Source organism: Artemia franciscana, chromosome 14 (assembly GCF_032884065.1).
Source record: "Artemia franciscana chromosome 14, ASM3288406v1, whole genome shotgun sequence".
Lineage (NCBI taxonomy): Eukaryota > Metazoa > Arthropoda > Branchiopoda > Anostraca > Artemiidae > Artemia > Artemia franciscana.
This window is the reverse complement of record NC_088876.1, coordinates 38,626,754-38,640,910: the sequence shown is the minus strand read 5'-3', so window position 1 is coordinate 38,640,910 and position 14,157 is coordinate 38,626,754. Positions and strand designations below refer to the sequence as shown.

The window sequence follows — 14,157 nt, the reverse complement described above, 5'->3', positions numbered from 1 at the left end:
TTACAGCTTTGAGCGAATATACGGATTCCCGAATTTATGTAGACTATAGGAAATTCCCGGGGCGCACAAATTTTAGGAGTGCAAAATTTCAAAAAAATTTAATTTTTACAATCTTTCTTATTTTATTAAAATAGGAGAGAGTCCAGTTAATAAATAAAAGTAAGTACTTAATTATCTATTGATTATCAAAACAAAAATGAACTAAAAAATAAAAAATAATCAAAATAGCCAATAATAATAGAATAATTTAAATAATAAATTAAAAAAACAATAAAAAAATAAATTATTAACCAGTTAATGAATTAAAAGTAATTTTATTGATAAATGCAAATCGTTTAAATTTGGCCTGAAAATTTTGTGGGAGACAGGGGAGGGAGTGCAAACCGAGATTTTGCCCAATGCAAAAGAATGACCAGAACCGCAACTAAATACACGTTTATATCCATTCCTCAAAACGTTTGTAGTTTTGTTTTTACGAACGTTATAAAAAGGGAATTTTTAAAATATATTTTATTTATAAAATATATTTATCAAATTATACCTTTACAAGGCATTGGGGTATTAGTGATACTCCTATTTATTGTAGTTTCTATGATTTTTTAAAGTTTAACATCGAAATTTATGACAAGTATTCTTTATTCATTCAAAATTGTTTATTTACAGTGATTTATGTTTGTCTTAGATTTTAATTAATATTTGACTTTATCTCTACTCTTTTTGGGTTTAATATTGCTCTTCACTTTTCTTTGAAAACTTCTTTAGTGGGAAAAGTTTGTTTTAATGAATATCTGTTTGTTTTTAATTGGTATAGTTTTTTTTGGTTTGTAAAAGAAATATTTGCGAAATTTTTTTCAGTATTTCTCTTTAAGAATCCACATTTTTGCTTTCTGTTTGAAAGTTAAACAAAATTCTGCAACAAATTTTAGATATTTTTACAGTAGAACATAGGATGAATGTATTCATGGAGTATCATTCATATAAATGGATTTGAAGTGTACATAATCTTTGGTATCTACTGGGCTGAAGACATTATAACCCTTATCTTGTTATAACCCTCAATGTTGAAAAATTTTAATCGACCATCCATGAAACTTGTCTTAAAATTTTCACTTATGTGTTCCAGAGATATCGCAGATAAACACTTTTGACAGCATTACTGTATACACTGTTTTTTTTCGTATTTAGTTAGACATCCTCCTCAATAAGTCAGGAAACTGATAACTTAATACCCTTATCCACTCCTGATATAGTGCAGATATGAACTTCTGACCACTAGATGTGTACTTTTATTTAGCTAAACACATACCTCACCTTGCCCTGAAAGTTTCAATTACTTACTCTTACAAATTTTGAAGATAATGCAAATCCAACTCTATGACAACCTGAATGCATATAGTTCCATTAAATAGTTCTAATTCTCCCACAACATGACCCCTCAATCGTGGTTACGAAAAGCTGCAGACGCAAGTTGTCGCATTTGTAAGTAGTTGTGGTCGCAAGCAGTTGCAGTTGCAAATATTGGTAGTCAAACAGTTCGTGGTAACGAACTGTAGTAAGGAGCGACCCGGCTCAATAGTAACCAAAAGTCTAAAAAGTGGAATTTTGGTACCAATAGCTACATTAAAAGAATCGCATTTTAATGCTGATTTTAAATATATAAGTTTCATCAAGTTTAGTCTTACCCATCAAAAGTTACGAGCCTGAGAAAATTTGCGTTATTTTAGAAAATATGGGGAAACACCCACTAAAAGTCATAGAATCTTAAAGAAAATCACACCATCAGATTCAGCGTATCAGAAAACCCTACTGTAGAAGTTTCAAGCTCCTATCTACAAAAATGTGAAATTTTATATTTTTTTGCCAGAAGGCAAATCACGGATGCGTGTTTATTTGCTTGTTTGTTTTTTGTTTTTTTTTTTCCCAGGGGTCATCGTATCGACCCAGTTGTCCTAGAATTTTGCAAGAGGGCTCATTCTAACGGAAATGAAAAGTTCTAGTGCCCTTTTTAAGTGACCAAAAAAATTGGAGGGCACCTAGGCCCCCTCCCACGCTAATTATTTTCGCAAAGTCAACGGATTAAAATTCTGAGATAGCCATTTTATTCAGCATAGTCGAAAAACCTTATAACTATGTCTTTGGGGACGACTTACTCCCCTACAGTCCCCGCGGGAGGGGTTACAAGTTCAAAACTTTGACCTGTGCTTACATATAGTAATGGTTATTGGGAAGTGTACAGGCGTTTTCAGGAGGATTTTTTGGTTGGAGGCAGGGGCTGAGAAGAGGAGGATATGCTGGGGGAACTTTCCATAGAGGAATTTGTCATGGGGGAAGAAATTTTCCATAAAGGGAGCGCAGGATTTACTAGCATTACTTAAAAAAATAATAATTAAAATTTTTTTTTCAAACAGAAATTATAACCCATATGAGGAGCTCACCTCCTCCTAATACCTCGCTCTTTACGCTAAAGTATTTTTAGTAATTTCAACTATTTATTCTACGGTTTTTGTGATTCAGGGGTCATTCTTAATGAACTGGGACAAAATTTAAGCTTTAGTGTAAAGAGCGAGGTACTGACGAGGGGGGTGAACCCCCTTATATATGTAATAAAAACATAAGAATACAAAATTTCTTTACGTAAGCTAATTTATAAGTTACGTATATGTTTTACTTATAAAAAGATTCGTAAAAAATTAAAAGGTATCGTTGCCTTTTTAATTAACCGAAAATCGGAGGGCAACTAGGCTTCCTTCCCCGCTCTTTTTTTCTCAAAATCATTCGATAAAAACTATGAGAAAGCCATTTAGCCAAAAAAAAATAAATATACAATTTTTTTTTTAATTATTCCTCTACAGAAAGCCAAAAATCAAAACATGCATTAATTCAAAAACGTTCAGAAATTAAATAAAAAAAAAAGTTTTTTAAATGAAAGTAAGGAGCGACATTAAAAACTAAAACGAACAATAATTTCTCCGTATATGAAAGGGGCTTTTCCTTCTCAACGCCCCGCTCTTTACGCTAAAGTTTTTTTTACTGTGTTCAAAATGTAGAGTTAAGAGAAAGAGTCAAACTTTAGCGTAAAGAGCGGGGCGTTGAGAAGGAAAAGGCCCTTTCATATACGGAGTAATTTCTGTTCGTTTTAAGTTTTAATGTCGCTCCTTACTTTCACTTAAAAAACTTGTTTTTTTTTATTTAATCACAATTAAACACGCATCCAAGTCTTTGTAGTCTTAATGGTTATCAATCATTGTCATAAGTAGTCGCATTTGTCCGTAGTCACAGTCCATTTGCAGTAGATTGTCATAACCACAACTAATTGCAGTTACAGACGTAACTAGTCACAGTCGCAAGGTATCACAATCAAAAGGAGTCTGAGTCGTAGCAATAAATCGTCCTTTTTACAAGGAGTCAAAGTCACAGTTAGTTGCAGTCGCAAGCAGTTGCAATTTTTCACAATCGTAAGTAGTTGCAGTAGTAAGAGGTCGTATTAGCATGCAACTGCATTTGAAAACAGTTGCAGTCACAGCCAAAAGTAGTCAGAGTTGTAGGTATTTGCAGTCATAAATTGTTGTAGTCACAATAAATCACAGTCTTAGTCGTAAGTAGATGAAGTTTCAGTTGCAAGTAGTCACAGTCGCAGTCTCAAGTAGTTATGTCAAAAGTTGTGGCCGTTGCAAGTTGTCGCAATCAAAAGTTGTAGCAGTCGAAAGTATTCACAGTCATAGTCACAAGTAGCCAAAGTCGCAAGTAGTCACAGTTGCAAGTAGTTACAGTCGTAAGTAGTTACAGCAGCTGCAGCAGCCGTAGTAGTAGTAATAATAGTTACAGTAGCACCACTAGGAGTAGTAATATTAATAGCAGTGGTAGTAGTAGCATGCACATAGTGTCTTTTGATTAGTTACACATCCCTCTAAACATACCCTGGCAATTTCAGCCTACGACCCCAAGTCATTCCTGAGATGTTGCCAATGAAACCCTCCGACAATCTGCATACAAATAGCGCGTTTTAATGAACCTTTGATGTAGAATTAGCAGTCATAGTAATAGTTTCAGCCATACGAAGTGGCTTGATGAAAGTTTGTCAAACAGTTCGTAGGAACGAACTGTAATACGGAGCGACCCGGATCAATAGTAAACGAAACTCTAAAAAATGGAATTTCAATGCTAAAAGATACATCAAAAGAATCGGATTTTTATGCTGATTTTAAATATATAAGTTTCATCAAATTTAGTCTTTGTCATCAAAAGTTACGAGCCTGAGAAAATTTGCCTCATTTTGGAAAATAGGGGGAAACAACCCCTAAAAGTCCTCGGATCTTAACGAAAATCACACCATCGCATTCAGCGTATTAGAGAACCATGTAGAAAAAATTTCAAGGTCCAATCTACAAAAATGTGGAATTTCGTATTTTTTGCCAGAAGACAGATCATGGGTGCGTGTTTATTTGTTTGTTTGTTTTCTCAGGGGTCATCGTATCGACCAAGTTGTCCTAGAGTGTTGCAAGAGGGTTCATACTAAAGGAAATGAAAAGTTATAGTGCCCTTTTTAAGTGACCAAAAGAATTGGAGGGCACTTAGGCCCCCTCCCACGCTCATTTTTTTCCCAAAGTAAACGGATTGAGATAGCCATTTTGTTCAGCATAGTCGAAAACCTTAATAACTATGTCTTTGGGGATGACTTATTCCCCCACAGTCCCTGGGGGAGGGGCTGAAAGTTACAAACTTTGACCAATGTTTACATACAGAAATGGTTATTGGAAAGTGTACCGACGTTTTCAGGGGGATTGTTTGGTTTGGGTGTGGGGTTGAGGGGAGGTGGCTATGTGGGAGGATCTTTCCTTGGAGGAATATTTCATGGGGGAAGAGAAATTGAATGAAAAGAGCGGAGGACTTTCTAGCATTACTATTAAAAAAACAAACAATGAAAATATAAACATGACAAAGTTTTTTCAATTGAAAGTAAGGAGTAGCATTAAAACTTAAGACGAACAGAGATTATTACGCATATGAAGGGCTCTAAAAATACTATAGCATAAACAGCGAGGTATTTAGGAGGAGAAAAATACTCCGCTCTTTATGCTAAAGTATTTTTAGTAATTTCAACTATTTATTCTACGGCCTTTCTGATCCAGGGGTCAATTTTAAAGAATTGGGACAAAACTTAAGATTTAGTGTGAAGAGCGAGGTATTAACGAGGGGACAAACCCCCTAATATATATATATAATTAAAAATATAAGAATATAAAAGTTTGTTACGTAAGTTACTTCTTAAGTTACGTATATTTTTTACTAATAAAAACGTTCGTTAAAAAATTAAAAGTTCTAGTTGACTTTTTAAGTAACAAAAAAATTGGAGGGCAACTAGGCCTCCTTCCCTATCCCTTATTTCTTAAAATCGTCTGATCAATACTAAGAGAACGCCATTTAGCCAAAAAAAGAATTAATATGCAAATTTCATTTTAATAATTTATGTACGGAGATTCAAAATCAAACATGCATTAGTTCAAAAACGTTCAGAAATTAATTAAAAAAAACTAGTTTTTTTAACTGAAAGTAAGGAGCGACATTAAAACTTAAAACGAACAGAAATTACTCCATATATGAAATGGGTTGTCCCCTCCGCAATCTCTCGCTCTTTATGCTACAGCTTTTAATTGTTTTAAAAAGTAGAATTGTGGCAAATAGTCAAACTTTAGCGTAAAGAGCGAGGGATTGCGAAGAGGACAACCCATTTCATATATGGAGTAATTTCTGTTCGTTTTAAGTTTTAATGTCGCTCCTTACTTTCAGTTAAAACAACTAGTTTTTTTTTAATTTAATTTCACATAGAATCCACTTTGCTTGTGACTTGGGTTGCAGTAATGCTCCGTCCAAGTTGGAAGTGTTAACACAGCAGCAACGAAATAAACTTTACATTAGAGTAAATAAAGAATGTTAGATGTAATTGAGCTGTAAAAAGCGCTATTACGCTGTCCATGTGGGAAAGGTCAACACAGCAGCAACAAAACGAACTTTACATGAGCACTTAAAGAATTTTAGGTGTAAATTGATAAACTTATTCCTAAAAAGCCTTGTCATAAATCATTTTGCTACAATCTTCATTAGGGCTTTAAAGCTCCATCTCTATTCTACATTTGTAATTATAATTAAAACATATACGTTTATTTTAATAATTTTCCTATGACGCTGATTCACGAAGTTGTTTCTGATGGTTTCATAGAATTTTCCGTTAGTTTTTTTTTTGAACAAAACATACTTCAGCGTAAAATTTGACTCGTAAAGGGGGTTCATCGGAGCAATGAATTGTGTTATAATTCTCGTAATCTACATTACCCCACTTATCCTCTCTTTGGCAACAACTTTGTAAAATATTATTGCCAGCTGTCTTACGAAAATGCCAGGTGAAACCAATGGTGGATCTAGAGCAAAATCTTGGGGGGGGGGAAGAAATGTGACAATGTCAACAATAATTAACCAAATTGAAAAGTTTATTTTAAAAAAAGAGAAAAAACGAATGAACGCACCAGAAAAATATTGGGGGGAGGGGGCGTGGTCCCCTGGATATACCCTGGGTTTAACCTTTAACCGTGACAGTGATGATTTCCCTCTTAACACAGAAATGGTATGACGTATTGTTCATCCTATAAAATCTTAAAAAAGTCTCTTAAGTTACCATGCTATTTGAATCATTTTTGTGTTTTTGATTTTTCATTTGATTTGTTGTTTTTTATTTTTTTAATTTTTTGTGTTTTGAATAATTTTTTTTTGTATCTTTTAGTTTTCAGGTGTAAAAACCAGCTATGAATATGGTATAATTCACTCGGGGAAATCGAGTGTATTCGAAGGCCCTGAATCTCTTTTAGAAACATTCGAGTTCGATGGAAGATCAAATGCGTCATTAAAGGTTAGAATTATTTATTATTTTAGTCTTTAAAGACTAATCTTTTCGATTTTAGTTTTATTAATGAACATAAAGGGGGTTTGAAAGGGTGTTGCTCATTCTAACCAATATTGCGCCCAATATTTCAACGTTCAATATTATCACATTTTCAGCATATTCAAAATTTTTAACAAAACGCATCTCAGAAAAATGAAGACGACTTTTTACCAAAACGCCATTTCCCCAGACGCCTTTTCACAAAACACCTTTCAATTTCAACACCCTTTTGCTGTGAAGAAGGCATTTACATAACGCCTTTTGAAAAGAAAAAACAAAACAATATGGCAAAATATTTTGAAATACAACAACGAATTTCTTCCTCTAGATACAATTAAATCAGAACAGATTATAAACGATTTTGACTTTTTCTACTTTCTTATACATTTGGTGAAATAGGTCTCATAAAATTTTATTTGGCTACCCCGTAGACTATATCTTCTTTTGATTTATCAATTACTCAAACGACTTCGGTAAATAGTTAATTAAAGGTTTAGAATAGTTGGTAAAATTTCACCCTTGACTTCCGAGCACTTTGAGGCGCTCGAAAAGAAGGTAGATTTTGCAAAAATTAAAAAGAAAAACGTTTTTCAAAGAGAATTTTTACGGAAAAGTTTAAGAGCTGTATAAAAACCAAAAAGAATGAAAAAGAAAATCATATAATAGTAAAAGACTTCTTACTGTAAATAAGAAGGGACTTCACTAAATAGTGACCGGAACTCTAAAAAGCAGAACCTTGATATTAATCAGTTCTTAAAAAATGTATTTCAAATATATAAAATTTGTCAAATTTAATGTTACCCGTAAAAAGTTACGAGCCTGTGAAAAATTGCATGATTTTCGAAAAAGGGGGGAGACAACCCCTAGAAGTCAAGGAACCTTCATCACACTATCATATTCGCATATCAGAGAACCAAACTATAGAAGTTTCACGGTCTTATATACAAAAACGTGGAATTTTACATTTTTGCCAGAAGAAAAATTCAAACTTAAAACGAACAGAAATTACCATAATTGAACCAATCAACATGCTGGTATGAAAAGTGTATTTCGTACGAAAAGTCTTGTCAAATGTACCTACAGTTTGCTTATTTATTTTGTGACAATGCTCACAAAAAAAATGCTACCCTAAAGATTTCACAATTTTTGAGAAAACAAAAAGAAATATCTTAGGAAATCCTGGTTTTAGGGTCCAAGTAGACCTAAAACGGGGCAATTAATTTTCCTTATTAGGATGTCCTTGGTATTTTGACGATTCACTCTGCTATTTATTTTTTGAAATATATATATATATATATATATATATATATATATATATATATATATATATATATATATATATATATATATATATATATATATATTGCCAATAAATAAACAATATGTTATTATTATCTTAACCATGTTGAACCCTACCTTCTCTGTAGCCATGACCTTAACAACACATGTATCTTTTTCACTTAGGAATCAAGTATACACTTTGCAAATTTAACGGTTGACGAGTTTGTAAGTCAATAGCTTGGGATTATTTTATTTTTTGAGATGTAAAAAAAGCTTTGGTTTGTTTTTGTTGCTTAATTAGACTGTATCTTGTTTGGAATGCGGAAAATAAGCTGTGGTATCTTGTAGAGAGGTTAGTAATTGCAGTTTTTTCGTGAGAATGTTTTTCTCGATCAGCATTTTACAACTTTTGTTTCATTCTCACATTGTTTTTTTTTTTGTTCCAAACACCACACAATTTTACATATATATATATATATATATATATATATATATATATATATATATATATATATACATATATATATATATATATTGCAGATTTCAAAGACTTTTTCTCTGAACAAAACGGAGATCATAATGAAGAGAGAAAATGAGGATAATAACACCCAGTGAAAAACAGAAGAAAACTATGCAAATATTTCGGTTGAGACCTCTGCTCTCCGTCCTCAGTGCAAAATAATAAAAATAATAAATAATACAGAGTATAGTCTAAAAGAAAATATGAAAGCCAAAGCATAAAAAAAGAGCGATACTGAAACAAAAAAAGAACCCTTTCGGAGTAACGATGAGCAATCTGGTCTCAGAAATTGTTTACTTTTTTCTGAGTTTCTTATTTAGCCATGGATCACACTTTATGGATCTTAGACATGCTGACTGTTTAAGACTAAACCTAAATAAATAAGGGGTTAAAATGAGGTTTATATAAATATAAAACTTAGAGGGTAGGCTTTCCCAATATTAGTCATGCTTTCGAGGAAGACAGTACGTGGCATATTAGCAAAACATATAGGAAATTAACATGCAGTTAAACATGTAGCAAAAAATATAGTGCGAAGGACATAATAATTCTACTAAAATAAATTATATGATGTATTTATCCCTTGGCTGGAAGCTCCTCATAATGATGGTTTTTATCGGGGTAAAGATGATTAACATTCTACTTTAAAAATTCTATTTACACCTCACATTAAAATTCTATATTCTTTAATCTGTTTTTACATTTTATAACGAAAAGAGAAATCACCAATGCAACAGCAGAAACACATTAAAAAAGAAAAGAAAAAGGAGACAGAAGGGGAAAAGGAAGACTCATTTCACATTCCCCTTTTTTAATATAAATAAATATTTGAAAGAGGTACAAAAGCATCACTTTGGGAAAATTCTATATATACTTCACATTACAATTCATTATTTACATTCTTTATTCTGTTTTCACATTTTGTAATTTCATTTCACATTCTAAATATGTATATTCATCTTTTTTTTTACTATAAACAAAAAGTTGAAAGAGGTACAAAAGCATCACTTTGGGATCTCGACTCTCAAAAACCTGGAGAATTTTACGATTGCTCCTACAAATTGCCAATAATATATGCCTAATTTTGTGTTTTTGTTTTTTTTTTTACTGAAAAAGTTATTTGGCTGGTCGCAATGTAGTCCTATTTAGAAGAAGGGTTATCAAATACAAGTCTCTTAATTTTAGTATAATTAATTTGCTTATAGCGCATAGCCATAGCAAATACCGCATTCCTGTATGTTTTGCCCACGAGGAATCTAAGTCACCTCCGTTTATTCAGTGTACTACTACTGCTACTACTAACCCTAACTTACGGCAGCACGAAGTCACTTGAGGGCAACACAATCGTGCACGCCCCCTCCTCCACCCCGATCTATTCAAAGCCTTACTCTTTACCGCTGATAAGAAAATTTTATTTCCTTTAAATTCTTCCTTGTGACCTATTTAAGGAAAATGGGAGCTTCCTGGGAGGGTGTAAAGAGGGAGGCTTTGAACAGATTGGGATGCAGGATAAGCGTGCGTATCTGTGTTGGCCTCAGGTGGCTTGGTACTGCGGTGAGTTTTTATTAATTATTATTATTATTATTGCGATCTTTTTCAATCCCATTGAGGGACGACTGATTTTCATTTGGTCCTGGATGGATGACCGAAAAAAAAATGATCTTTGACTATATGTCATCCTTCATCCATAAAAAAATGTCTTTCCTTTGTCCTACTATGTCCTTACATGTCCTCAATTTTTCTCTCATTACATTCCTAGACAGTGGGATAGATCCAAATCGTTCGTGCAGTTTGTAGTTTGATATAGGGTCATTCAAATGGCCACCCAAAACTATCCGCAAACGATCCCTCTAGAGAACATCCTACAAATCATCTTCCGTATTCCAAAACGCCTACATTTCAGAACTATACCTGACCAAAGTCGTGTCTTACATGTGTCCCAATATTCTAGTCTTGATTTGTAGACTTATCCTACTATTCTTCTAAACGTTTTTCTACTTAGAAAAACCACCCTGGGTCTTCACTAGTCTACTGTTTGCGCCATCGCAACATCTGGCATCTTTAACAATTTTACTATCCAAGTAAACGGAGTTTACCACTTGATCAAATCTCTTGTACTCAAGTAGGTACAAGGTACTCAAGAGATGAAAGGACTCAGACACTTCTCAATACACTTCTAAGACTGAAAGTCTGTTAAGGTTTTATCTACAGCATCACTAATTCTGGAAATTATCATCATACTAATTAATTTACTTCCCAAAGAAACCAAGCTAATGTCTCTGTAAATAAGACACTCACTCTTATCATGTTTCTTATTAAGAGTGGAAATCAAAAGTTCTAGTGCCCTTTTCAAGTGATCAAGAAGACTGAAGCAAGTGATCCTCTAGGTGGGTTTAGGGGCTTGAAGTTATAAAAATTAGGTTTGACTGTTTTGCTTCTTTTTTCTAATCACTCTGCGCACCTCTGCGATTCGTCTATCTTTTTTTTTATTTTCTGGATATCCTCCGTGGTTTTTAAAGTTCAGCTAGCCCCCTTCCACGCCCTTGTTTCTATAAAGAAATCCGATCAAAATTTTTAAGAATCTATTTGATTAAGCATAGTTGAAACATCCAATAACTATGCTTCTTAGGATGACATCACCCCCCTCACCCATTGGGAAAGGGCTATAGGTTATAGAATTTGCCCATTGTCTACGCATAGTATATGTTATCAAGAAAAAATATACTTGAAGTTTTTCGGAGTATAATTTTAAACGAGTAGGATCTCTCACGGGGGGAATTTCTGTGAGGCGAAAAGTTTTGTTTTTTTCTTGGGGAAATTTGTATCGGGGGGGGGGGGTATTTCCTGGGATGATTTTAAAAACGGTAAAAATTAAACAGAAACTCTTTTCAGGGGAACTTCAGCGTAGAGAGTGAGGGACAGCCCGCATCAGATGCATTTGCTCGATTTAAGTTTTAGTATGGCTCCTTACTTTGGGTTGAAAATCGTGTTTATTTATTTAATTAGTTTAAAAAAATTCAACAAAACAAGTTTTTCAGAGAAAAGTAAAGAGCTCCACTAAGCCAAAAATGAACAGAAATTAAGTCAAATTTCCTTCTAACCATAAAACTACCCCATATCCCCTTCAATAAATAGATGAAACTCAAACCGAACAGAAATTGCAGTAAATAACCGAGTGAAACTCAAAACGAGCAAAGGTTAACATGAAGCTGAAAAATCCCACGTCTTCTTAAGACCAGAACATATTTTGCACTTTTCGAACACCTTTTAAAAGCACCTTTTCGAATAAAAACTTCTAGAGATTTCCTTGCAGAGAAAGTAATATATCTTTTTGTTTTTTATCTTTAATAATGTGTATTAAATGTTTTTAATTGTAATGAATGAGCAAATCGCTCTTCTTTTCGGGTATTTAAGTGTAATCCGAATTTTAAAGATAAGAGAATAAGATTTTACAATACAATTAAAAACATTAATACACATTATTAAAGATAAAAAACAAGAAAGATACATTTTTTCCTCTGAAAGGAAATCTCTAGAAAAGTGGTTAAAAACGTGTTTTTAAATCATTTTCTTTCATATCAATTAATTGCCTCGTTTCATAACAATTTATTTATCAATCGTGGTTGAACGTCGCTGAGGTAAGAATGCTGGGACTGTTTTGAAAAACTGTTCATTTTACTTTTATTGATTTTATCTTCTTGTAAGTTGTTTTTTCTTATTTGTATTGCTGAGGACGGCCCTTGGACATAGGGACGTTATATTCATTCTAATTTGTTTCCCACTGTCTTAAAAAATTTTCCTATTGTTCTTCTTGTTTTTGGTGTTTGTGATGGAAAGGCAGTGTGGTTTTCGTCGTTATTTATATAAGGTTCTAAGTATGTTTTTTTTCTGTGTTTGGGAATCTTTTGGATTTTTTTTTTCTGTGTTAGTTTCTTTTGTTGTTCAGTTTCTTTTGTCATACAAGGCATAAGGCTCATTTATACATTTCTTTAAAAAAGGAAATTAAAAAAGGAAATTTTCTGTTTTACAGAATTTTCTTTTGCATTGATAATGACGCTGATTTTCCTAGTTTCTAAATATCCTCTAATAGGTCTAGATTATCGAATGGAAAATTTTGACCAAGGTGAGATTGTCAGGTTATATTTTTCAAATGTGTAACACAGTTAAATTTATGATGCGACGAAACCCTCGGTTCTCTTATGACAATTGCTCACCTAAGTCAATTAAATGGCTCATTTTAAAAAGAACCTAGTACATTTTTTATTTAATTACAAAATTTAATTACAGATGGGCTATGTTTTAGGATTTATTTTAAAAGAATCTGTGAACTATTTTACTTGACTTTTCAGCGTTTTTTTTTCAATTTTTCTTTATTTTTTTTTGCTGCAACAGCCATACTTTGCGTCAGGGTTTAAACTATTACACCCCACTTTCTTGAGATTACAAAATATTTGATTATATTACTTCGTACAGTGCACTTGTTCTTAGAGTTACACCAGATTACACCAGTTACACCGATTACACCAGAAAGGTGTAATCGAAATAGTCAACAGCAGCCTGTATTTGAAAAATAAATTTGAGCTTGCGTATTATAGCGACCACACTGTTATTCTTGATCTGTCGTAAAACCGGTTTTTTTTTGTTTGCACTCGGATACAATTTGTTTAGCCTGAGTGAGATAAATAACCATACAGGTATATTTTAGTTAAATTTTTAATATAGAGAGTTGGTTAAGTTGGGTTAGCTATTTAATATCATGCGTTCTGGGCAACCAGCTTTCTATAGTTCTTTGGTGTCGTTTCCGTAATTTTGCTATTAAAGTATTGTGTTTTCATCATATATTGGTATATTTCATTATGATTAACCTAATGTCGCTTCTTGAGCGTCGTCGCTATAATACATAAATACCAACACATTTTCTGCATTATGTTGCGAGAGCAACACTTTGGTTTTCTCTTGTTTTTTTTGCTCCTAGCACCGATTTTAGCTTATTCCTAGAAAGTGGTAAGGTTCTAACCTCTGCAGTTCTTACGGAAAGGATTGATGGTTTGTGGTCCACAATCCATCAATCACACATTTAAGGTCCACAAGGATGGTGGACCTTAGGCTGGATTGATGAATGTGATTTTGCATTTTGGAAAGCTTCGTAGAACTCTTGCCTGGGGCCAAAAAGGATCAACAAAGTCAACTTTTGAACTAAGACCGATATTTTTTTTGATTTGACGGCAGTCGATAGCTCTTGATGAGCTGATCAAAGTATATGTCATCCATTTTTTTGCAGAAAAATTCTTTCAAGAGATATACCAGTTTGAAAGTCTAAGGGGGTTAACAACTTCAGTAGTATGGTACATTCTGAAACCGAAAATAGGCCGATATCAATTATGAGACATATAGGGGAGTTTTAAGCAACAGTCGGCTGTTA

The 14,157-nt window shown here is 33.2% G+C and overlaps 1 protein-coding gene across 3 annotated transcripts in view; it reads left to right on the top strand.

The window, feature by feature from the left end:
- Nucleotides 1-14,157, top strand: part of LOC136035685 (reelin-like) — a 538,294-nt gene that overhangs the window by 75,499 nt on the left and 448,638 nt on the right. For all 3 annotated transcript variants that reach the window (XM_065717615.1, XM_065717614.1, XM_065717616.1), the window contains exon 10: nt 6,776-6,901. In XM_065717615.1, coding sequence (XP_065573687.1) covers nt 6,776-6,901 — 126 coding nt within the window. The remainder of the gene's footprint in view (nt 1-6,775; nt 6,902-14,157) is intronic.